This window comes from Marmota flaviventris, chromosome 17 (assembly GCF_047511675.1).
Source record: "Marmota flaviventris isolate mMarFla1 chromosome 17, mMarFla1.hap1, whole genome shotgun sequence".
NCBI classification, from domain to species: domain Eukaryota; kingdom Metazoa; phylum Chordata; class Mammalia; order Rodentia; family Sciuridae; genus Marmota; species Marmota flaviventris.
The window spans coordinates 75,003,166-75,025,496 of NC_092514.1; the positions used below are offsets into that span (position 1 = coordinate 75,003,166).

A 22,331-nucleotide genomic window follows, 5' to 3' on the forward strand; every position below is an offset into this window, starting at 1 on the left:
CCTGGGTCCCTCTGACCTGCCTGGGCTCCCCAGCAATCTTCATGATCCTGCTGGGTTCCTCCCACTTTGATGGGCTGTGTGCTCTCTGGTGAAGTATCAGCCCTGACCAGCACTGCGCTGGCTCAAGGAGGGCCTGGAGGTCCCCAGAGGACATGGCTTCTGCCCTCACCTCCAAGAAAATGATGGTCCCTTATGAGAGCTGTCCTGGGCCCAGGATGGTGTTCAAGAGAGGTGTAGCTATAGCTGGAGGCACTCACAGGGCTGAGCCTTCCAAGTCCTGGGCAGTCCTGCTGACCTGCCAAGCCACAGCCACACAGCAGCAGGCCAAGGCTGGAGCAAGCAGGGAGGACTCTCCTGACCCACTGCGCCTTCCAGCACAGCTCTGTGCTGAGCAGGCTTCACTTCCCACACAACCAACTTGTTCTCAAGGAGAGGCTGCCCTGGCCGCTGCAGGACACTGTGTGTCCATCTCCAGCGTACTCAACGGGAGAGCCTTCAAAATTCAAACCAGAGCTGCCCTTCAACGCTGTAACCACAGACGGCAACAGGTTTCCCATCTGATGTGCTTAAAAACACCGAACATGCTCCCACTTAAAAACAAAGACGCAGCCACTTTTGATTCTGCAGAATATTGACATGATTGACAAGAAGGCAGTGAGTGACACGGGCAGGGTGTTAACTACAGCCACCTTGGGTCTTCCTGCTGAGACCCGCCTGAGCAGCTTGTTCAAAACCAGGCTGCATGGTCTCCAAGAACACAGTGACAGGTTACGATGACACCAGGAGGGCGTTTTAGACACGGCCCGAGACCAACGTCCTGGTGAAGAGGCACTGTACTCCCTCCTGTTTGGCGTGTTTTCCCATAAATAACGCTTCTCTACACCCACGCGGTACCCATGGTTTCAAATGTTGTTCCATGGCCGCTTTCAACCTTGACGGCAAAGCTCAACTCTGAAGCCTCCGTATTTGCTAAGAGCTGAGGTGTGACGCTCCACTGGCACAAGCAACCCCAAGGTCAGCTGCTCAGTCAGAGCCCTGGCCCCCTGGCCCCTGGCCCTTCAGCCTCTGCTGAGATCTACAGACTAACTTCAGCCACCTGGCTAAGCATCTGCCAGAGCCGCTGCCTGTGTCTCAGCTGGGGCTGAAACGGTGCCAGCCCCTGCCCAGCCAGTGGGCAGAGGTGTGCAAGACCAAGGAAGCAGTAACCTGGGCACAGTGGCCATGGCACCGACACACCAGGACACTGGAGGGGCCAGCCTCTGAGCTAGGACTTGAAAGACCAGCAGATTCCCCAAACAGGGAGGCAGAGGGAGTGTGGGTCCTAAGCCTATAGGGAGCCTGAGAATGTGGGTGCACCACAGGTCAGACCCCAGGGCTCAGGGCCCATGGGCATCGGCTTGTGAAAGGCCCTGGAGCCACCCTGAGGAGCTGGGTTCATTGCAGCCAGGGGGGCTCAGCAGCAAGTCACCGGGGCATCATTAAAAAGGTTAAAAAAAAATTGTGGCAATTAGAGAATAGCATCCAAGTAACGACACGGGCTTGTCCTACGTGCAGCACATGGTGCTGGCGCGAGAACTATCGAGCCAGGTGCCAGGCAGGGTGGAGACGGAAAGCAGCATGTTCAACAGGGACTGTGGGTTTGAGATTCTATAGTAGGATGGGATCCGACTCCTCCAAAGAACTCTTTCGAAACCCCCACTCAGCCAACCAGACGGGCCACAGGGCAGAGGGTCTGGCCCAGGCACACTGCTGACACTCACTCACCTCACCCCTGGGTCTGGGGTCCAGCCAGGGGAAGGCCCACCCCTTCCCTCACCTTTGCATTTGCCTGACTGCCATGGTGTCTCCTGGGAGCATCCTCACTCTCAGCCTCCATGCACGTGTGGGTGTGGAGTGGACGGGTGCTCTACAGACACGGGGCTTTGCCTGCACCCACTGCAAGAGGGAGCAGCACTCCTGTCCCCGGCTCCTGTTGCACAATGAGGGGGGTGCGCCACCCCGGCGCCCTGCTCAGTCTAGTCCATAGCGTCACTTCTCAGCCAAGGGACACTACATGTGTGCAGCTGCCAGGGCTTCTGACCCTCAGGTGAGCAGGCACAGGACAGCAGGCCTGGCAGGAGGCGGCGTGCCACCAGGGAATACCAGCCACCGGGTGACTCAGGGACAGCTGAGTCACACCGGGTGGGGCCCTGTGTCCTACTTGCTCCGTGTTTCTCCACAGAATCGGGAGCACCTCGGTGTCATCACTCCGTAGTGTCTCCCCAAAAGAGAAGGTACAACCCCGCCTGGGTGAGTCCCCAGGTCCACCCCACAGGACCACAGGTGGTCAAAGTGTCCCCGGAACGCGACCCACACACTGGCCCTCCCCTCCTGGGCTGGGACTCACCGTCCTGCTGCGGGGTGTTAAGGACCATCTTCTCAGGCCTGCCCTCGCCTTCCAGGAAGTGGAGCTCACTCAGAGCAAAGCTTCCTGGGGCTCTGGCTGGGTGGCGCCAGAAACACGGGGGCTGTCCGCCCCGGGACGGGTGGGAGCTGCTTCCTGAGTGACTGAGGAGTGGCCGGTGCAGGGCCAATTGGCCTGCCGCCGCCCAGGAGCGTCACAGCCACCACCCAGCACCCAGCGGCGTCACAGCCACCACCCAGCTCCTGGGTGAAGCTGGAGCACCTTCCGGCCGCCCTGCTGAACCATCCCCTGGCCTGGCTCAGCCGCAGCACTTCCTGCCTGAAAGCCAGGCGGGGCTCGCCACTGCCTCCCTCCAGGCTCTCCAGGTACTGGGGACAGAGTCACTTACACTGCTGGTCCCCTGGCCACCAGAAGACAGCACGCTTCCCAAGGTGGTCACTAAGGTGGCACCAGCACCCTGTTATGAGGTCATGAGCTGCAGGGAAGGAGGCAGGTTTCGGAGCCAGAACCCCGTGGGCCACGTCCATCCTAAAGCCTTTATTGATCCTAACTGATACACGGCGATTGCACACATTTATGGGGTGGGGTGTGAGGATCCCACCCACGCATACAGTGGCAATGATCCCGGGGTGACTGGGTTCCTCCCACTGCTGGGACCCCCCCACCACAGTGCTTCATGCGAAACACAACAGACTGCTGCAGAGCTGTCCTCGTCCTCCGCGCTGCCGCAGGCCAGGGCTCGCTCCTCCTGTGTTCTCTACCTGTCATGCAGTCTCCCGCCACACATGGCCCCTTCCCAGCCACTGGTGACCACTCCTGGACTTCTACGCAGCCAACTCCTTAGCTTCTGTGTATGAGGAAGAACACATAGTATTTCTCTTTCTGTGCCTTGCTTCTTCACCTTGTCCTCCAATTTCCTGTAAGTTGCAAAAATGACAGGACTTTGTTCTTTTTATGGCTAAATAATATTCCATTGTATAAACATGTAACGTTTTCTTCACCCTTTGTTGTCAGGGCCACCTTGGTCCATCACGTCTCTCGGCTGTTATGGACACTGCTGCAGTAAACATGGCCGTCCCGGCCTCTCCTCAGTATGCTGGTTTGTTCCTCCAATGTCCCACCCCAGCGGGATGGCAGGCTCACAGGGCAGGTCTGTCTGTAGAATCTGAGGAAGCTCCGCGTTGTTTTCCGTGAGCACTGTTCTGCTTTACGTTCCAGCAACAGCCCTGCGCTGCTCCTCCACAGCACAGCAGCCATTCTGACCGGGGAGAGGCAGGGCACGGCAGGTTTGATCTGCGTCTCCCTTTTCAATGTACTTGGCCATCTTTGCTCACTTCTGACGGGGTGGGTTTTCTGCTGTTGAGCCCGGCCCTGGGCTCTGCAGAGCTCCCTGCTGTTTCCCGGGCCGTGCACCAAGTCTCAGCTGACATAGGCCTGAGTGTCTATTTCCGCCTGTTCCCTATGCTTCCGGGGTCTCCTCCCAGAAACCCGGTGTTAACCAGTGTCCAGAGTGTCCCGTGTTCTCCTAGGTCCGCTTAGGTCTTCATCCATTTTGAGATGTTTTTACGTGGTGTGGGGGGGTCACCTTTCATTCTTGAGTGTGGACGGCCAGTGTCCCCAGCACCCTTTACCTTTTCCAGCCCGTGTGTGCCCTGACTGAACACCAGCTGGCTGAAGACGTGACTTTCGGCTCCCCTAGGTTCCCGTCTACGGGCCGTTTCCGGGCCAGCACCACACTGCTGTGGTGCTCCTGCCCTGCGCTGTGCCTTGAAGCCCCGTCCTGCCGTGTGCTCAGGGCTGCGCTGGCTGTGGGTCCTCCCCCAGGGTGCCACAGGATGTGGCATCCAGGCCACACCCTTCAGATGCACACGTCCTTAGGTGTCCTGTTCAGATTGCTTGTTGGTTTTAGTCTTTCTGCTATTGAGTTTGGTTTCTTAGACACTCTGGGTGCCAATCCCCGAGTGTACAAATGTTCCCTGCCCCCTGAGAGGTCAGGTTAAATTAGGAATACCCACAGGCAGATGGAATTAGATGACTTCCTAGGAGCAAGTCTTTGTAACTGAGGATAAGGGCCGAGGTGGCCTGCCTGGGTCACATGCTGCCCGGGGCTGACTACAAACGCAGCCGCGTGCCTTTCTCTACTGCAGGGATCCCCAGGAGCTCAGCAGCCACTGGGATCTGATGGTAACCACACAAATGTGAAAAACATTTTGGGTGGCATCCCCTTTCTAATTTCAAATGTGTTGCTTCAAAGTGGTTTTATTCTGTGTAGTTTTATCTTGTTCACAAAACACGTTCATGGTTGAAAATCAGAAAACAGTAAGAAGAGTAACACACGTTAACCCTACCCCCGCCGTGCTGCCCACGGCCAGCATCTCCCGGGTTCTTGTCTTCCAGGCTCTGTGTGTGCACCCCGCCTCTCACAGCCTCACGTGCTCCACGGGCTGCTTACCACCACCTATTTTAGTTGTAACAGATATTTTTGCATTGCTCCTTGATCACGGCGGGCAGCTGGTATCTAACCAGTCCCCACGGGCAGACTTGGTTGCCAATTTCCCTGCCCATCTCAACGCCATGTGCACATGTTCTGCCCTCCCTGGATTCCTCCACAGCCTCCCGGGTGTCCTGGCAGGAAGTGGGGGGGCGCCTGGAACCTCCTTGGTGGTCCTAAGGTGGCGTTCACCGAGTGCTTCTCCGCACCCTGCCTGGCAAGGCCCGACCCATCTAACCCGGGGAGTGTCTATGGGCTGGAGTCCTCAGGCGTGGACACCAGCCCCCACGGTGCTGCAGGGATGGCCTGCACCATGCTTTGGGCAGACTCCCAATCTCCTCCCCTCTCCAAAGGCCTAACAGGTCCCTGCAGAACTTTTTCAAGGAAAAAACTGTTGAAGCACGCAGGTGTGGCCCAACAGCAGAGCACCATCCAGGTGTCCTCCAAGGTGGCCGCAGGCACTAGTGTGCGGCAGTGGGCAGTGGCTTCGTCCCCCACCCCCACCCTTTTTGCCTGACAATGGTTAAATAGTAACACATACCCCTGTGTTTAAAAACTGCGAGTCTTGCAGAGGTAACTGGAGATGGCGGAGTGCTCTGTCCTCTGTGCTGTCCATCACGATGTATCCCAGTGAATCCCCTATCTGCAGCATCTCCACACTGAGGTCCAGCGACTCCCACTAGACGTCCCTACCTCCTGGTGGTGGCCAACTCCAGCTGGTGACCCTTATGTGGATGGAGTGGTCACCTGTGTGTTCTGACTTCTGCCTCCTGGGGCAGATCTGGAGGCAGAGCCCATCCCCATGTGGGTGCTGCAGCTCCGGCGGTCCCCGACACCACTGCACCTGGCTGCGTGTGCGCAGGCCGTTCCCTCCCGTGGAAGGCCGTCTTGCCCTCTGCCCTCCTGCTGAGCGACTCTTCACCGAGCTGTAGGGACTATCCCTTCTGTTCCACACGTGCACTTGCTCTTAACTTGCGCCCGTCTGGATGGTGTCTGTCAAACCCGCGACCTTGCCCTCTGCTCCGGCACCCCACCACTGCCCTGGAGCTCGCCCAGCCCCAGGCCCTGTGGAGAAGGGGAAGGTGGGACTCTAGCAAGGAGGCGAAGGCTGGAGACCTGGGGAGGGGCCGGGCCTCTTCTGAGAGCTGCTGGGAGGCGGTGCAGCTGGGAACTGCAGGGGTGCAGCGGCCCCCAGGGCGAGAGGTGAGGCGGCTGCAGGGGCTGTGGGGGCTGCGGGGGCCTGGGGCTATTTTGAGGACTCTGGTGTCTATTGTGGGTGAGGTGGTGGCCATGCCAGGGCTCTGGACAAAGCACAAGACCTGATTTCCTCTGTAGCAAGACCACCTGGCTGCTGGTCAGAGCAGACTGCAGACAGCCGGGGCAGAAGCTGGCGGCCTGGGAGGCTGTCTCGGCGCCCAGGCGGGCGCTGGTGCGGCTCAGCAGCAGACGGGGTCAAATGCTTGCTGTCTTCACTTGTAAGGCAGAGCCGAGGGCCCCTGAGGTGGGAAAGGGTCGTCAGGGCCTTGTGGCCTGGAAACCCAGCCACCTCCTGGGCGGGACGCGCCCTGTGCACAGAGCCTCTGCTGGCAGCCAGCCCCTCCGTCCCTCGTGGCCCCCCTGCTTTCCAATCTGGTTCCACGGTCAGTACCGCACTGTTGCCTTCGCAGGGCACATTCTGAGGGGGTTCAGCATGGCCCATTCATTCCTGCTGGCCTGGCAGGCCGCGGCACAGGCTCCTGGCTGCCCTCGTGCAGGCTGTGCCCAGCACCTTCCACCCCAGGCCCAAGAGCCGCCTGGTCCCCACCTTGCTTCTCTGCTTCCTGAAGCCAGCGCAGCACGTGACACTGTTTACGACGAGGAGACAACGAGCCCCGAGGCACCAAGCCTCAAGCCCGCAGAACAGGCCAGTGGCCACAGAAGCACAGGTCCGCTTGACTCCCAAGGACAGGGACCCCGTGGCTCACCATGCGTAGGGGGACCTTTCTGAAGTGTGCAGGTGGCATCATTAACAGTCCCATCAGCCGATGGCACACGCTGGGACTGAGTGCAGCCAAGCACACCTCAGGTGCCAAGGCCAGAGTCGTGGGAAGGCTGCACTCGTGGGACCGGCACCGCAGCACTCAGAAGTCGCCATCACAATGGCACGTATGTAGCAGAGTGGCCACCACAGCAAAGGACGTGGACAGGCCCAGCACACCCAGGAGGGCCCACACCCTCGAGGGGAAGGGAGCACTCCGGGCCGTGCCTGCCAGGGAAGACACTTGGGGGAAAGGGCACACTGAAGCACCTGTGGCCAGCGTGAGCCTGCGATGGCACAGCAACCAGCTGTGGCCTCACGCTGCCCAGCAGTGTCCTGACCGCACACCCCACTGCGGGTGCGGGCGGCTCAGCTCAAGACGCTGTGTGCCTTAAGCCAATAAATGCCCTGAACAAGTGCGACCCTCTGCTCCAGCCCCGCCCCCTCTGGCAGTGGATGTGGTGAGAACACACCAACGTGGAATGGCTTGCGGTGACACCAAAAGAAAATATCGCGAGCATTTATGTGACAGTCCAGGAGGTTTGTTCTTAACCGCAACTCCAGCGTCAGCCTTGACCCCGAGGAGACGGAAACCTAAGCAGCACAGGGCTGGGGCGATCCAGAGAGGCTGCCCTGCACAGCCGAGACTGGTGGTCACAGGCTAGCGACAGCAGTCCTCGGTCCTCAGGCGAGGGCACCTGCCCGTGCCACAGGCAGCTGACGAGAGAGCTCTGGTAGGGTCCTGCTGGCCCCAGCTGCACACTCCCCCTGCCTCCCAGGCTCCCGGTCAAATCCGGTGGGAAGCAGAGGGCAAGGGTGTTGAGAGCCACAGCCGAGTCGGGATGGTGCACAGCTGCCACGTGTCCAGGGCAGCCCCCAGCAGAGTGCAGACGCTGCAGGTAGGAGGTGGGTCAGGGCAAAAGGCACAACCTTACAGCAGGACACATGGCTGGCTTCCCAGAGTGGGAAAGGGATCCAAAACCACGGAGCAGGGGTCAGAAAGACCCCCAAGCTGTCCTGGAGTCAGAGGGCCGCACCTCTAACCCTCCCCAACCGCACTCGTACCCAGAGCCCTTCACAGAGCCACCTCGGCATCCATCCCTCCCCTCGCCCACTAACCCCGAAGCACCCTGCACCTCCGCCTCCGCCCAGCTCTGACTCGGTGCTGAGGCTCAAGGGCTGAGGTGGACCTAAGGGGCAGTCACAAGACACAGGCCATTTTAAGCCTGCCTACCTGTGCTATAAAGTCAATTTCCAGACTAACTCACTGCACACACCAGCTGCCTTCAAAACGCTGCCCTGGCCACCGCTTCTGCCCAGCAGGAATCACCATGCGCAAGGTTCGCCAAACCTTGTCGGGGAGGTTTCACCTCGATCCTCCAGGACGGCAGTCGTCAAGAAGGCAGACAGCAACAAGGGCTGCTGAGAGGACGGGGGTCACAGGGACACACCTGGTGCAGGCGACTGTACTCCAGCACGGAGCTTCTCTAGAGACCGGGCACAGAACCGCCTGTGCCCACCCGCTCCTCCGAGGTCTTCCCGAGGAGCTGAGGCACCAGCTATAGCCAGTTCACAGCAGCACTGCTCAGGGCAGCCAAGCCACAGAGCGGCCGGGCGTCCATCCACAGCCACACCACACAGAAAACCCGTCAAACACGCACAGCCCGACTTACACCATCGTAAGGAAGAGCGAAAGGATGTGATCTGCAGGAAAATGGGTGAAGCTGGAGAACGTAAGTGAAATAAGCCCAACTCAGGAGGTGGAGGGCCAAGAGTACGTGTGTTCTCACGGGAAGCTAGAGAGAAAGGGGGAAGGAGGGGGTGCCCTGTAAATTAGAAAGGAGGTCCGAGCAGAGGGGGAGCAGGGTGAGGAGGGAGGGGAGGGAGGGGTAACGCGGACTGGGATCAACCGGACCATATGCTGTGCACAGACGGACACATGGACAGACGGACATGTCATGACTGATGCTCATTCACTTAGCATCGGTCTCTCCTGTCCGGCCTCCATGACCAGTTCCCCCACCGTCTCTTCTTCCGTGGGCTTGTTCTCCTGTTCACACTAGGAGCTTGCTTCGCACAGGTCCGCGAGGCTCTAGGAACAAGGGGGCCTGGCCTGGGGCTGGAGAGCGGCACTGTCCACCAGGATGCAGGGATGGGGACCCACAGGGGTCCGTGGGCCCTCTGTGCGCGGGCTGCCTGTCAAAGAGCATCCTCCAATCTCCTTCCTGGGCACCACGGCCTACACACCTGGGGGACGGCATGGGGGTGTGGACGGAGCAAGGACACAGACTTCTGCTCACTCTCTTAGCCTCTGTGGCCTTCCCAAGAAATCAAACCTTTGCATTTTTCCAGAGGCCACCTGGCTGCAGGAAGGCAGATCTGGGAATCCCACCTGGCCTCCATGAACACTCTGACCCTCTCTGGCCTCACTGCACGCACGGCTTCAGCCTGGGCCCTCCTTAGGCCTCTCTGGTCGGGGCATGCCATCTCGCTTCCCGCTGGTCCTCTGCAGCTCTGAGCTTGCCAATGGGTCGCCGACAGGAGTGCCCTCAGAGTCACAGGCGTGTACCCCCAGGCTGGCATGGGATCCAGACATGTGGAGACACAGGAAAGCTCTGAGGGTCACTTCCACCAGGTCACCAAGAAAACATGGGTTTGTACTGTTTCCTTACAGAATGAGGCCCTAACAGTAGCCTCCTCAGACCTGGAAAAGAAGACCCATGCGTAAGGAACCAGAGCCCAAAGGATGCCACCATGCCTCGGCAACTCTACCTCACGCCCTGCAAAGCAGCCATGCGCGTCCTGATCCCCTCAGCCAGAGACGCCTTTGTCAGGAAGAATTTCAAACACTTTTATCATCAGAGACAAAGTCAAAGCACATCAGACAAAGGAAGAAAGAAGCCTGGACCATGTCCTTTGTGTGCAATTGACTGGGTCTCCATTCTTTTTCTTAGAAGAGCCCTGGTGGAGGCTGGCTATGGCTCAGTGGTAGAGACATGCCCATGTGTGCAAGCCCTGGGTTCAGTGCCCAGCCCCACAGTAGAGCTAAGAGGCAGTAGCCAAGCACAGTGCCCACAGAGGCATGCCACACTCACCCATTCTCAGGACCACTGAGTGCCACCGGGGGGGTCTGTGTTTCTGTGCACAGGGAAGGCCCTAGGTGGGCATCTGTGTGCAGGACCTCTCACAGGTGCCTGGCTAGTGGCTGCGCCTTCCAGAGGCTAGGAGCCAGGGCTGCTGGTAGACACCAGCCAGCCAACCGCAGTCCCTGGAAGGACCCTCCACCATAGAGGCAAAGAACAAGCAGCATAGTCCTCGGTGAGGAGCAGACGGTTCACTCAAGGCCAAAACAACTCTCGAACCACACCTGAAAGTGGGCTATGGCAGTTTCACACGCTGTTCCAAGTCCAGGACTTCAAGACGCTGCTTGTGAGTGAAGCTGCAGGAGGAGGCTGGGGCCGCACTGCCCTCTGCTGGCGAAGGGCGGCTGTGTCTGGGGCTCCAGCTGGCACCTCTTCAGGGACCAAGGGCATGGGCATGGGAGGGGCACTTCCGGTCAGCTAGGGCACAGGGTCGTCCACCAGCACTTACTTCTGAAAGGGCCTGCCCGGGTTCAACCCTCACCTGCCATCTAATTTGGGGGGTAGGCAATAGCCCAGAGGAGCTTATGCTACACAGAGGCATCAGCTAGACTGCATGCTGCACAGGGAGACCTAGGGAGAGGGAGTCGGGCAGGTGGCTGGGCAGGGACCGTGGCTGCTGAATGTAGGCGGCACAGCATGGCCGAGAGGAGGAGGTCTGAGCCTCAGTCACCCCTTCCCACGGTGACTCTGCTGTGAGCCTCCTGCTTCTTTCCATTCCTGGCCATGTGGACGGATGACAGCAGGTGACATCTGTGTTGTCTGATCACCACAATCATTCCTCCATAGGAGGCTGAGCTCAGGCCAGAGTGACTGCATGGCTCTTTTTAGGACAGTCTCCCATGTGACAGCCTGAGGCCGTCCCACCTGAAAAAGCCACGTTCACTGACAACACCGTCCTCCTGGTGGTCCTCACGTCACCTTACGACAATGACACGAGTGGGTGCCGAACACCGAATTCACCCCATAAACACTGGTCGACTCAACGGCTCGCCTGCATGGCGTCTGTCCCAGAGCTGTGCTGGGAAGCAGGCTGGAAGCACGGCACCTCCCCTTGAAGCACGAGGCCTACTGGAGGACACAGTGACCACAAGGCACACTGAGGACCAGGCCATGAAGGCCAGGGTGTCAAGCTCACAGGGAAGAACACCAAAGCACCCTTGCCAGAGGAGAGAGGAATGCGGCTTTCAAGGAGACCTGTGCTCTGGTAGCATCTGTACCCAAAGGGCAACCTGGGGAGGTTCAGACACCGTGCTACGGCCTCCCTCTTGAAGGATCTAGAGACGGACCTTGGAGTGAGGAGGACCATCTGGTCATCACCGGACAGCACAGCAAGACCAGCATGGCTGGCTCCCAAACTTTGACTCTTGAGACCACCCCACCATGGATGCCACTGTCCAGACACACCTGCACCTCATACTCAGGTAGTGGCGATGCATTTCCCAGGGATCTGGCCTCCAACCTAATTCTGCTGAACAAATGCTCAGTCCAGTTATTCTACTCTCTTTGGAAAATGTTTTAAGGCCCAAAGTCACAGAATAAATGCTTGTGTTGACGGGACCACACATGCTCTCTCCAGCCAAGGAAAGGTTACATGAACCAGAGATGGAAGAAATGCAGATCCAAAGATAAAAGGAGCCAGGCCTGGGGATATACTCCTGTAATCCCAGAGATTTGGGAGGCTGAGGCAGGAGGATCACAAGTTTGAGGCCACAATGGGAAACTTAGTGAGACTCTGTCTCAAAATAAAAAAAAAATACAAAGAGCTGGGATGTACCTCTGAGGCACAGCATCCTAGGGTTCGATCCCCAATACGTGGAGGTAAAATAAAGAGATGAAGAATAGCAAGGTCTTAACAAGAACTGGGTTTATCATGCAGTTAGACAGGCTGGCAAGTGTTACGGTGGCTAGAGGGCAGAGGGCACCACTTGAGAAATGATCCCGTAAGTTTTAAAAGCATATTATCAGTTTGCAAAGAAACAGAAAAACAATTTTGCAGAAATGCAGACTCTCTCTGGTGTCACGGTAACACGGCAGAGCAGGTCCCCTCTCCATCACCATCGTCCCTATTTCAGGTACAGCAAGCTTAGAACACCTGAGAAGTGGTTCTGTGCCTCCTTCATGCTGCCTCCCGTGGGACCTGCGCTCCGGCCAGAGACCAGACAGACAGAATAGACAGCTCACAGGCCTCGAGCACAGTGTGCCTCAACTCTGATATCACCCAAATGACAACTCCTCTCTCAGAACAAGCTCACGAGCCACTAATGGGAACCAGCAAGAAAGTCCTGCTGAAGTCCGGCTACATGGCAGTCCTTCTCTGTCACCCAACTGAGCTGTTCTTAAACAAAGCTCGATACTGAGTGATCTCGCCTGGTGTTCTTCACATGCCATAAAGAGGGCGACCCCACCCAAGGGTGAACATGCTGGGGGACTCTCCGCTTGTCTTTAAATCACACAGGAAACATGTGGTGATGGCACTTGTAGGGGAGGGGAAGCCAGAGTGATGGCCGCCTCACTGCCACCTCGGGAGCCACTGGTGGCCCCAGAGGGACACTGTGTCGTGACACCGCTCCGCCAGGCCTTTTCCCTGTGTCTGCCTGCAATGTCCACGTAGCTCCACGGTGCGCTTCTTCCGCCGAGGCCCCACGTAGGCTCTCTACCAGTCACCTCTCTCCTGGGTCAGCATCTAGCGCCACCTCCGCTGTTTAATGGGTGCACCCACACGAGAGCGTGTGCCTGGCTTTGATTTCCTACCGAGCTGTGTTTCCCACTCTGCGCCGCAGGCCCCATTACAAAGAACATTCTCTGCCCCGTCTTCCTGCGGCTGTGGAAATGTACCTGGAGAGGGCGTTCCGAGGGCTGAACTCAGTCAACCAGAATGGGCATTGATTTGAGCTTCTTATTTTGAGTAATTTCAGACGGGCAGGAAAGCTGTGAGAACACTGGGTCTGGGTGAACCCCCCCCAGCTTCCCGGGGTAGCCTCTAATGGAACCGCAGCTGGACTGTGCCCAGGAGTCGGTGGGAGCCATACGTGCTCAGTTCTGGCCAACGCAGAGCCCCCCTGAACCTGCCACTTTCCTCACTGATTCCCCTTAGGACCCAACCCATGCATCCGACTGTCTCCTTCATCCTTCCAATCTGTGACACTTCCTCCTGCTCCTGCTTCAGGGACCGGACAGAGCTCCGCCCAGGCACCTGGAGGCCTGCACGTTCCTCACTCTGGACCCGTCTGAGGTCTTCCGATTGTGCGTTTTGGCTAGAATAGCACCAGCAATGAGGGCGTCCTCCCCGAGCACCAGGTCAGGCAGTGTGATGCTCGCCTTGCACCCTGGGTCCAGGGAGTCCCAGGCCTCAGCTGTGGGTCACGTCTGTCCTGAGGCCAGCATCTTGTCCAGAGGTCCTCTGGGAACAACACGGCCCTGCCTCTCCTCCCCCAAAACTTCCTGCCAATGTCAGGGTCTGGCAGTGGTGCTGTCCTTGCACCATCACCACCACTTGTGTGTGCCGGTCACCATCTGGCGTCACAAGATGTCCCGGGCAGGCTCCTTCAGCACTTCCCCTGCCTGGTCCTGAGGTCAGTCATTTCCGCAGGATTCCCTGACCCTTTCCCTGGAGAATGTGGAGTTAAGACCCGGGATCTGGGTGCTGTGCGCACCAGTGGGCAGCTGTGCCTGGAGCAGCCGCCACCCGACCCCCCCTGAGAGCTGCAGCTGTGGTCAGGCCCCCGGCGCCCTCCAGGTCTTTCCTGCCCGTTAGGAAGGCTTGGCACACATTCTTCAACCAGGCCTCTGTGGACGCACCCTCTGTCCTCTTTTCCCACCTGACCTTTTGCTGGCTTGTGGGTCCTCCTCATGCATCGTGGTGGTGGCCTGCACTTTACTCACAGGGGCTCCGTCACACTAAAGCCTGGGCCGTGCACTGTCCTCTTCTATGCTCCCGGGTCATGAGTGCTAAGGAGGGCGCTTCCTCCCACAAGCCCTGACACACCCACACACCTGAACCAGCACCTGCAGTGCTGTCCTGAAGGCACACCACCTGTTGAGATGTCCTGGCACACGGCAGCCGGCCTGCACCAGTGCTCACCCTCTCCCCGCCTGCGGCCCCCTCACTTGGGAAGTGGAGGAAGCTTTCTGGCTTGACAGCGTTCCTGTGAGAGTGCCACAGGTGTGCAGCCAGTACCGCCTCTGCACGCTGACTGTGAGTACACTGACTGAAGCAGCACCCAGGCATTGGTGCACCTGGATCAGTGCTGTCCCGAAACACAGGGTGGGAGCCACACGTGGCGTCCAGGTGTCTGAGAAGCCACACCGAAGAGCCAGAGGAAACAGGTACATCTGCCCATCCAACCAGGGCATCAGAGACGCTGCCCGTCAACACGCCATCCTGTGGAGACACCTGTGCTCTGGGAGCATGCTGCCCGTGTACTGCAGGGTCAGAGGGCCACCAGGCGCAGAGGGCCACTCCTGGATGCAGCTGCACATTCCCACACAGGAGCAGCAGAGGAAGCGTCCACAGAGCTGGGCGGCCACTCAGGACTGAGAAGAGCCTCTCACAAACCAGAAGCACAAGGCCTCTTCCCACGGGATAAAGTGCTCCAGGAGCGACCCGTGGTACTCATCCCCTGGGCAGCTCAAAGCCTTCTTCTGGGAACGAGGGAGGCTGCCCACCATGAGGGACCACACTTAGACTTCCATGGGGGACCCCGAACACAATCTTTCTCTACCAAGGAAAGAACTGCCTAGCCAATTAAACAGGCAAGGACGGCATGTGGGGCTGGAGAAGGGAGAGAGAAGGGACCATGCCATCCACCGTTGGCTTGACCGCCCTCACAGAGAAGGACTCAGGACACACTGTTGGCCTTGCCATGGAACTTAAGGGACCCTAGCCACACAACCAATGCACAAAGCTCAGAGCGTGCCAATGACAGCGGCCGGAAGGACAGGCCCCAGCAGCAGAGTTAGGACCATGGGAGGCCTCTGTGGACGGAGTGCTTGAGCTCTGCTGAAAGAGTCACCAGAAACCAAGTCGCCTGGTGCTCAGACGCCAGGACTCGGCACTCCAGGTGGTGCACAGGTGCCCTGGCACTGCCACCACCACCCTAGCGGGCAGACCTGTTTAGGGATCATGAGACACGGTGGCCCTGGCATCAGACCACAGAGCAGGACCCGTCCCAGAAACACCTCTCCACAGATAGGAACTTGACACGTGACGGAGCCGGCAATACCAACCAGTGGCACAAGGACTGACGCAGCCTTGACACAGGAGCCAGGAGCCAGGAGCCAGCATGAATGTCCCAGCAGCTCTCACGTCCGTCAGAGCTGGAACCGATGCCTTTCTTTTTGTACCAGGGATTGAACTCAGGGGGCACTCAGCCACTGGGGCACATCCCCAGCCCTTTTTTGTATTTTTATTTAGAGAATTGCTCAGGGTCTTGCTAAATTGCTGAGGCTGGTTTTAAACTTGCAATCCTCCTGCCTCAGCCTCCTGAGCTGCTAGGATTACTGGTGTGCGCCACCGCCCCCAGCTTGGAACTGATGCTTTTAAATTGGGGTGTGTTCAAAGAGCAAGATACTGCACACTGGTACAAATGGACACGCAACACGGATACACCTCAGGAACACGTATGGACCAGAAGACCCTTCAAAACAGAAGAAAACTTCATACTAAATTAAAAAAAATGAAGAAGACAGGCTAAGAATTTTCTACTACACAAATTCAGAACACTAACTTCCCACGTGCCCTTTCCTGGGAAACTTCTAGAGAATGAGCTCCGGCGAACTTCATGTGCACCCCAGAGCGGGGAACAGGGACCTGGGGACGGGACCCCCGGGGCAGCACCTGCAGGGAGGCCCCAGGAGGACTCTGAGGGGAGTCAGACCCGAGGCTGCAGCAGGACAGAGGCTGCCGCAGGACAGTGACAGGCGCGTGGCCCAGCAGGCAGAGCCACAGCACAGCAGGAGGCAGGGCTGGAGTCTGTGGAGGATGCTGGTGATTCCAGAGGAAACGGGGCGAGCAGCAGCTCCAGGAAGAACCATGCCGCCCAGGGACCGCGTCCCGCCGTGGGTCACCTTGGCTCGCCCTGTGGAGCTGGGAGCTGAGATCAACACTGGGATGACTAACCAGAAAATGGCATCGACCGTGACTCTCAAGGTGGATTATTTTGAAAATAATGATGAGATAATTCACAAGCCATAAAATACATCCTCTGCACAGTTCAGAGGTTCATACTCACAGAGCCACGTAACCAGCAACACCAGCGAGTTCTACAAGATTTCATCACCCCGAAAAGAAAGCCCAGGTATGTTCCTGCCCTCCCGGCCCCTGCCACCTCCACCCACCGGGCACCTCGACGGGTGCGCGTGGCTCTCTGTGCCTGCCTTCTCTTACTTGGCACGGCTGTTTGCAAGCCCAGCCCCTGCGGCACGAGGAAAACCCCCTCCCTTTACGCTAGGTGACCTCCTCCTGCAGGAGCGCACTGCGTCTGCTCAGCAGTCACAGCAAACGGACACCTAGGTCTCCCACGTTCCGTCTGTGGTGAAGAAGGCCGTGGCATCTGTGTGCACTTTTATGTGGCACGTGAGCTTTAAAACCACATACGTGAATCACATTGACTGAAAAATGTTTTAAAGCGTCTTCTACTTTCCTGAATCCTACCTATCCCTCAGTCCAGCTCCAGGGCCTCCTTCCATGGCTCCCCGCTGTGCCCACGTGAGGAGCAAACAGGCTGCCACCCAGTCGTCCAAGCCTCTCTTCTAGACAGTCTGACTCTAGGAACTACAAGCTGAAAGACCTTTGCCATTCTCCAAGGTGAAAGTGTCTGCCGGGCACTTTCTGTGACTCCAGGTGACTCCTAGGGCCCACACGACCTGGGTCCTGGCCACCCACTGGGAGATGAGGGAATGATTTTGCAAAGTGCTCAGAGATCCAACAAACCCCCAGTTGCTGCAGGGACACTGTGGCCAGGCCCCCAGGACAGCTGCTAGCCGGGCTGGGTATCGCGTAGCTGGTGCCAGCACTTCATAAACAGTGTCCAGTCCTGACTGACCTTTCCAGTGCGTCACTGGCTTTTCTCTGCACTTCTAACCAAACCCCATCCACAGTTTCTAGAGGAATCATCACAAGAGACTGAAGCACGTCTCTGAGAGCGGCGCTCAGCTGGCTCCAGCAGGACTGAGGCAGAGGTGGGGCAGGTGGCCCTGTGCCCTTGCTGTGGACACACGGGATATGCAACAGTGCACGCAGCTTCCTGTTTCCTCTCTCCTGCCCACGCCGGCCACAGAGCCTCCCCTTCTCTGTGAAATCGCAGGGCCAGTGTTACAAAACCCGTGTGCTCCACCCTCCTCTTACTCAGCTGCCACAGCAGCCAGGACCAGCAGAGCCTGCCACCCGACGCCTGTGTGACGGAGGCCGGCAGGGCCAGCTAGCCACTGCCGGAGTGGGCCACTGTCTCAAATGAAACTAAACAGGAACCATCATCTGGCCTGACCGTCACGTTAGCAGGCGGGTGGCCTCAGGAACACAGCATGAGTCAGAACCCAGTTAACAGCCTATCCGGGCCCAGAGCTCGGCCCACACGCGGAACTGCTTGGTGCATGGAGGCTGGCCTACAAGGCAGGGCTGCCCCTCTGGCGAGACTCATGGGGGCAACAGATGGAGTCAGCTCTCTCACCACCGAGCCTCGTGCACTGGGGACACCTGCAATCAGGCCCAATGCTCCTGGTTCACAATGTGTCACTGACAGTCGAGGACGCTGCACGCTAACTTCCCACGTGCCCTTTCCTGGGAAACTTCTAGAGAATGAGCTCCGGCGAACTTCATGTGCACCCCAGAGCGGGGAACAGGGACCTGGGGACGGGACCCCCGGGGCAGCACCTGCAGGGAGGCAAGCTCTGGGGGCGGCACTGCCATCGTCCACCCTTGCCGAGCCTGGCCTTACGTGTGCTGCTCCGCAGTCGGGACGCACTGCTCAGCCAGCTCTGCGCATGGCCGACAGCAGGCTCGGGGCCCCAGGCCAAGCTGCTCTGGCAAGGGCCTTCTCCAGAAGGACGCTGTGCTTGCAGGGCTCGGAGGAGCTCAGGGCTGTGCGGGAGGCCACTCGGACACCACACCACCCAGCAAAGCAGAAACCCACAACAGTGGTGCTGGCAGGCCACCCACAGGACACGTTTCATGGTGTGAGAGTTGATTTTGTTTGTTTGCTTGTTTGTTTTTCTCGGTGCTGGGGACTAAAGCCTGGGCCTCCAGCCTCCCGGGACAGCTCCTCCCCGCCCTCTGGTGTAAATGCCAACAAGAGCATCGTCACCCTGCCCCAGCTCCAAGCACGGGGGTGGCCACAGAGTAGTTTTCATACTGAGTGAGCGACAGGTGAGGGGCAGTGAGTGGGCAGTGCACGCGTGGGGCCTGTGTGCGTGAGGCCCATGGAGCACGGGGGAGCTTGGAGCATGGGCGGGCTTGTGCTACTCGCCACACGATTCCAAAGGGTCTGGTGCAAAAACCTTATCACTGCGAAAGAAATGGAGAAACTTAACCTATTCTATGACTATGCGGCCTCTCCCCTGCCCCCACCTCAGCCGAAGGTAGGGGACACCATTTCCCTCTTCTCCAGTCCCAGGGGAGGCGGGACCTCCACTGCCTGGTTTCCCCTTCTATTTCTAGTGCATTCACAACTTGGGAAGGAAGGAAAGACGTCTCACTTATTGTCCTCCTCTCTGTAAAGGAAAGCTTTCTTATACCTATAAGATTTTTACAGAAATTATCTTTTTAAAGTGCCTAGCAGCCAAGCACGGTGGTGCAGGCCTGTGCGTCCAGCCCTCAAGGGGCTGAGGCGGGGGACGCCCGGCTCAAGGCCAGCCTGGGCAACTTAGCAAGATGCTGTGTCACAAATGCATAAGGGGCTGGGGTTGTAGCTCAATGGCAAAGCACTTGTCTGTTACATGCGAGGCACTGAGTTTGATCCTTAGCACCGCATAAAAATAAATAAATAAAATGAAGGCATGCCATCCATTAAAAAAAAAAAAAAGAGGACCCTAAGTTTGACCTTCCACACTAAAAAAAAAAAAAAAACAATGCACAAGGAGTGGGGGTGTAGCTTTGTGGCAAAGCACCCCTGGACTCAATGCCCACTACCAAATACACAAATGGCTGCTATGGAGGCAACCTATTCAGGGCTATCACACCAACATGCTGCCAGTGGCTGAGGTGGCACTGAGGACTCTGCCCACAAGCCTGTGCCCTGGCAGGCCAGTGCGGAGGCAGTCGCCACCCTCACATCTCAGAGCCCGGCCTCCGGTTACATGGGGCACAGCAGTTGGTGCGACCCAACGCCACGGCAGAGCCTCTGGCTACTGAGAGCAGCCCATGCAGATAGACTTTCCACCAAGGTCTCTGAAGAGAAGCCACCAAGGTAACCCAGGCAGTCTTGCACTGAAGTCCCTGAGCAGAAGCCACAGGCCGAGCCAGGCTGCCTTGCACTGGGTCCCAATAGGCCCCCCTTTCTGTACAGACTGCAGTAACTTACTGCCTGTCAAAGCTAAGTCATGGTCTGTGTGGACTCACTGTCACAGACGTGTATATAAAAGGCTGTGCCAGCCACAAGGGACACAGGAGACCTGAGAAGTCAGGGAAAGCCCAACTGCAGGCCTGAGTCCAACAAACAGTGAAAATCAGACCAAGTCATTTCCAAGGAGAAGCACACAAGCCTCCCCATGACCAACTCAGGACACCCCACCTGAACTGCACAGCTGCAGACCGCATGTTGCTTGCTCTCGGAGGAATGAGCTTCCCTTCCTGCACAAGTCAGAGCTCTCCTTTTGCACCCAGCACGGGGGACCTGAGAGCTTCGCCCAGGTCTGATCTCCAGGGCCTGTGGAGCAGCTGGTCGCCCAGGTCTGATCACCAGGGCCTGTGGAGCAGCTGGCTCACAGGGCTGTGCACCAGTGTGCTGGACAGGTGACTTCAAAGTCCAGAGGAGAAGCCCTGCAAGCTGCTCTGGCGCAGACTCCAGACACGGTTCTCAGAGCAAGCTCATCCCACTGACAGGGAGACAGCGGACATTTAAAATTGTATCGAAAAGCTAAATGATCAAACAGCAGCCAAGTGCTGGGAAGGGCAAATGAAGCACGTCACACGCTGCAGGGGGGCAACAGGACCTCCTGCACGTGGAGGCCACAGAGCCAGACCCCAGGGCCAGTGCCCATGTACGGGAACCTGGCCTGGGAAAACAATGAGAAAGGCAGGCAAAGTCTCATCAATGAGAATTCCCGGGGCCATCTGCTCCAGAACCAGGCGGAGACCACTGAGCAACCAAAGGAGTGGCGACTGGTTATCAGGGCCGTCCACGCACAGCACTCCACCAACGTTCAGCCGTGGGCACAGCCCGCACATCCTTGCTGGGTGTGTCAAGCTGCAAGGCTGCCCATCTTTCTGCTGCCGGTGGCACTGACTGGGTCAAAGGGCACAGCAGGCTGGCTCACCACTAGGGAGAGCACTGCTGGGCTACTGCCCAACACAGGGGGCACAGCCTCAGTGTCCCAGTGCCAAGCCCCTCCTTGGCCTGGGAGGGACCCGTGAAGGATCTGGGCCACTTCCCGTCTGCTGCACAGACAGGGGCTCTCAGCTGGCACCTGTCCAGGGGCTGCCTAGCAACAGCGGCAGCTACAGGGAGGGCATCTCCTCAAAGAAGAAGAGAAAACCACACAGAGAGACTTGGGAAGCCAAAGTAGGTGGGTAGTTAAACTTGGTAACTATAATAAAGGAGTAAAAAAAAATCCCAGTTTGGTTATTTTTCACTTCTTTGATCCGTTGAGCCTCTTCTCAAGAACCTCTGAAAGCTCAGCCCTCTAAGGGGAATGCTGAGTGGCCCAAAGCAAAACCACGTAACTCAGAGGACCGCGCTGGGGGCGCGCACTCGACACCAGCCGGCCGCCCTCCTCGCTGCCCGCGGTCCGGTCCTCACCACTCGGCACCCAGCCTCCTTCCGCCCAGGCAGCCTTGACCTTCCCACCCTCAGCACAGAAGCAGGCCACTCCGCCGCGCTCAGGAAAGCCTGAGGGTCCTGAAGGTCGAAGCCTTAAGTATCCAGGGCTGGGACGTGGCACAGGTGGAGCCCCACCCCACCCCCAAGGCCCAGTCTTGCAGTGGAACCCGGGCAGGTGCACCTCCATTCACTACTCCTGAGTCCCCTGCAGGCTCCGGTTCATGAGAAACGGCCAGAGAGCAGACCCAGAAGAAATGGTTTTAAAAAATTCACCCAAGTGATTCCACAGACTGGTCAAGTGCAGGAGCGACGGTCCTAATCCAAATTCTCCAGACCATCAACTTGAAGGAGGTCACTTAAACCCTGTGTGTTCACCGCGTGGGGGCACGTGACTCCTCCAGCTGCATGGGCACCACGGGACCTGCGCACGCAGACGCCTGCACCCCTGCTCTGAGGGCACAGGCGGCGTCTGCCCTCGCATGCCAACAGCTGTGCTTCTCACTGCCTGGTGCTCTTTTATGCTAAAGGCAAAGAAAAAAAAATCCTGGCCTTGAACCAATGGGCTGAAGCCACCCTCCTGTCTCAGCCTCCCCAGCTGCTGGAGATACAGGTGCTCACCACACACCTGGCTAGACCTTAACATCTTCAAACAGCAGTGAAAAGTAATTTCAGTTTTCACAAAGCATCAAGCACCTAGCTTTCTAAAAGTTACTGATGCCAAGTAAATCTGATGATATCACTTCTGGAAATCAAAGCTACCCCCTTACTCAGTCACCATTGCTGTCCAAGAGACTACGATGTTTGTCTTTGTACCCTCCCCAGATACCTGTGAAGTGGTTAGAGACAGCCTTGCCCAATGCCCCCTTCCCAGCAACTCCCTCCCAGTTTGGGTGCCAGGGTTTGATCTGAATCCTTACAAAGGTTACAGAAATGTTCCCCCACACATATAAATGTGAGCCGATAAAATACACGTTTCTTAATAATGGATGCTGAGTGGCCCCTCTGCTCAGCCTCGTGTGACCATCCATCCCTCCCCTCCCTAAGAGCTCAGCCACTGAACGTGAGCTTACCCCCCTGCAGGCTGGAAGAGACACCTGCTGCTGCCGCCCAGGTCCCAAGTGTCCTGAAGTTCTGGCTTTCTCCACCAGACAGATCCCAAACATGGTGCCCCCTCCTTCCACCCTTCTTGCTCCAGGCTGGGATGCAGTAGTAAGGTGTGACCTGTTTTTTGTATAGAAATCAACTGGCCTTGGGGATATGATAACGTAGAGAATTAAAAGTGCTCCAACTTCTTTTTTCTTTT

General features: G+C 57.8%; 1 protein-coding gene across 3 annotated transcripts in view; it reads right to left on the bottom strand.

The window, feature by feature from the left end:
- Cyth1 (cytohesin 1) overlaps positions 1 to 22,331 on the bottom strand; it is a 69,979-nt gene that overhangs the window by 35,761 nt on the left and 11,887 nt on the right. Inside the window, exon 1 of one of the 3 annotated variants that reach the window (XM_027955470.2) lies at positions 2,387 to 2,487. The exons of 1 other annotated variant lie outside the window; for it this stretch is intronic. In XM_027955470.2, coding sequence (XP_027811271.1) covers positions 2,387 to 2,414 — 28 coding nt within the window. In that variant the 5' untranslated portion in view covers positions 2,415 to 2,487. Of the gene's footprint in view, positions 1 to 2,386; positions 2,506 to 22,331 lie in introns of those variants that run through there. One more of the 3 variants, XM_027955468.3, reaches the window with a different exon arrangement.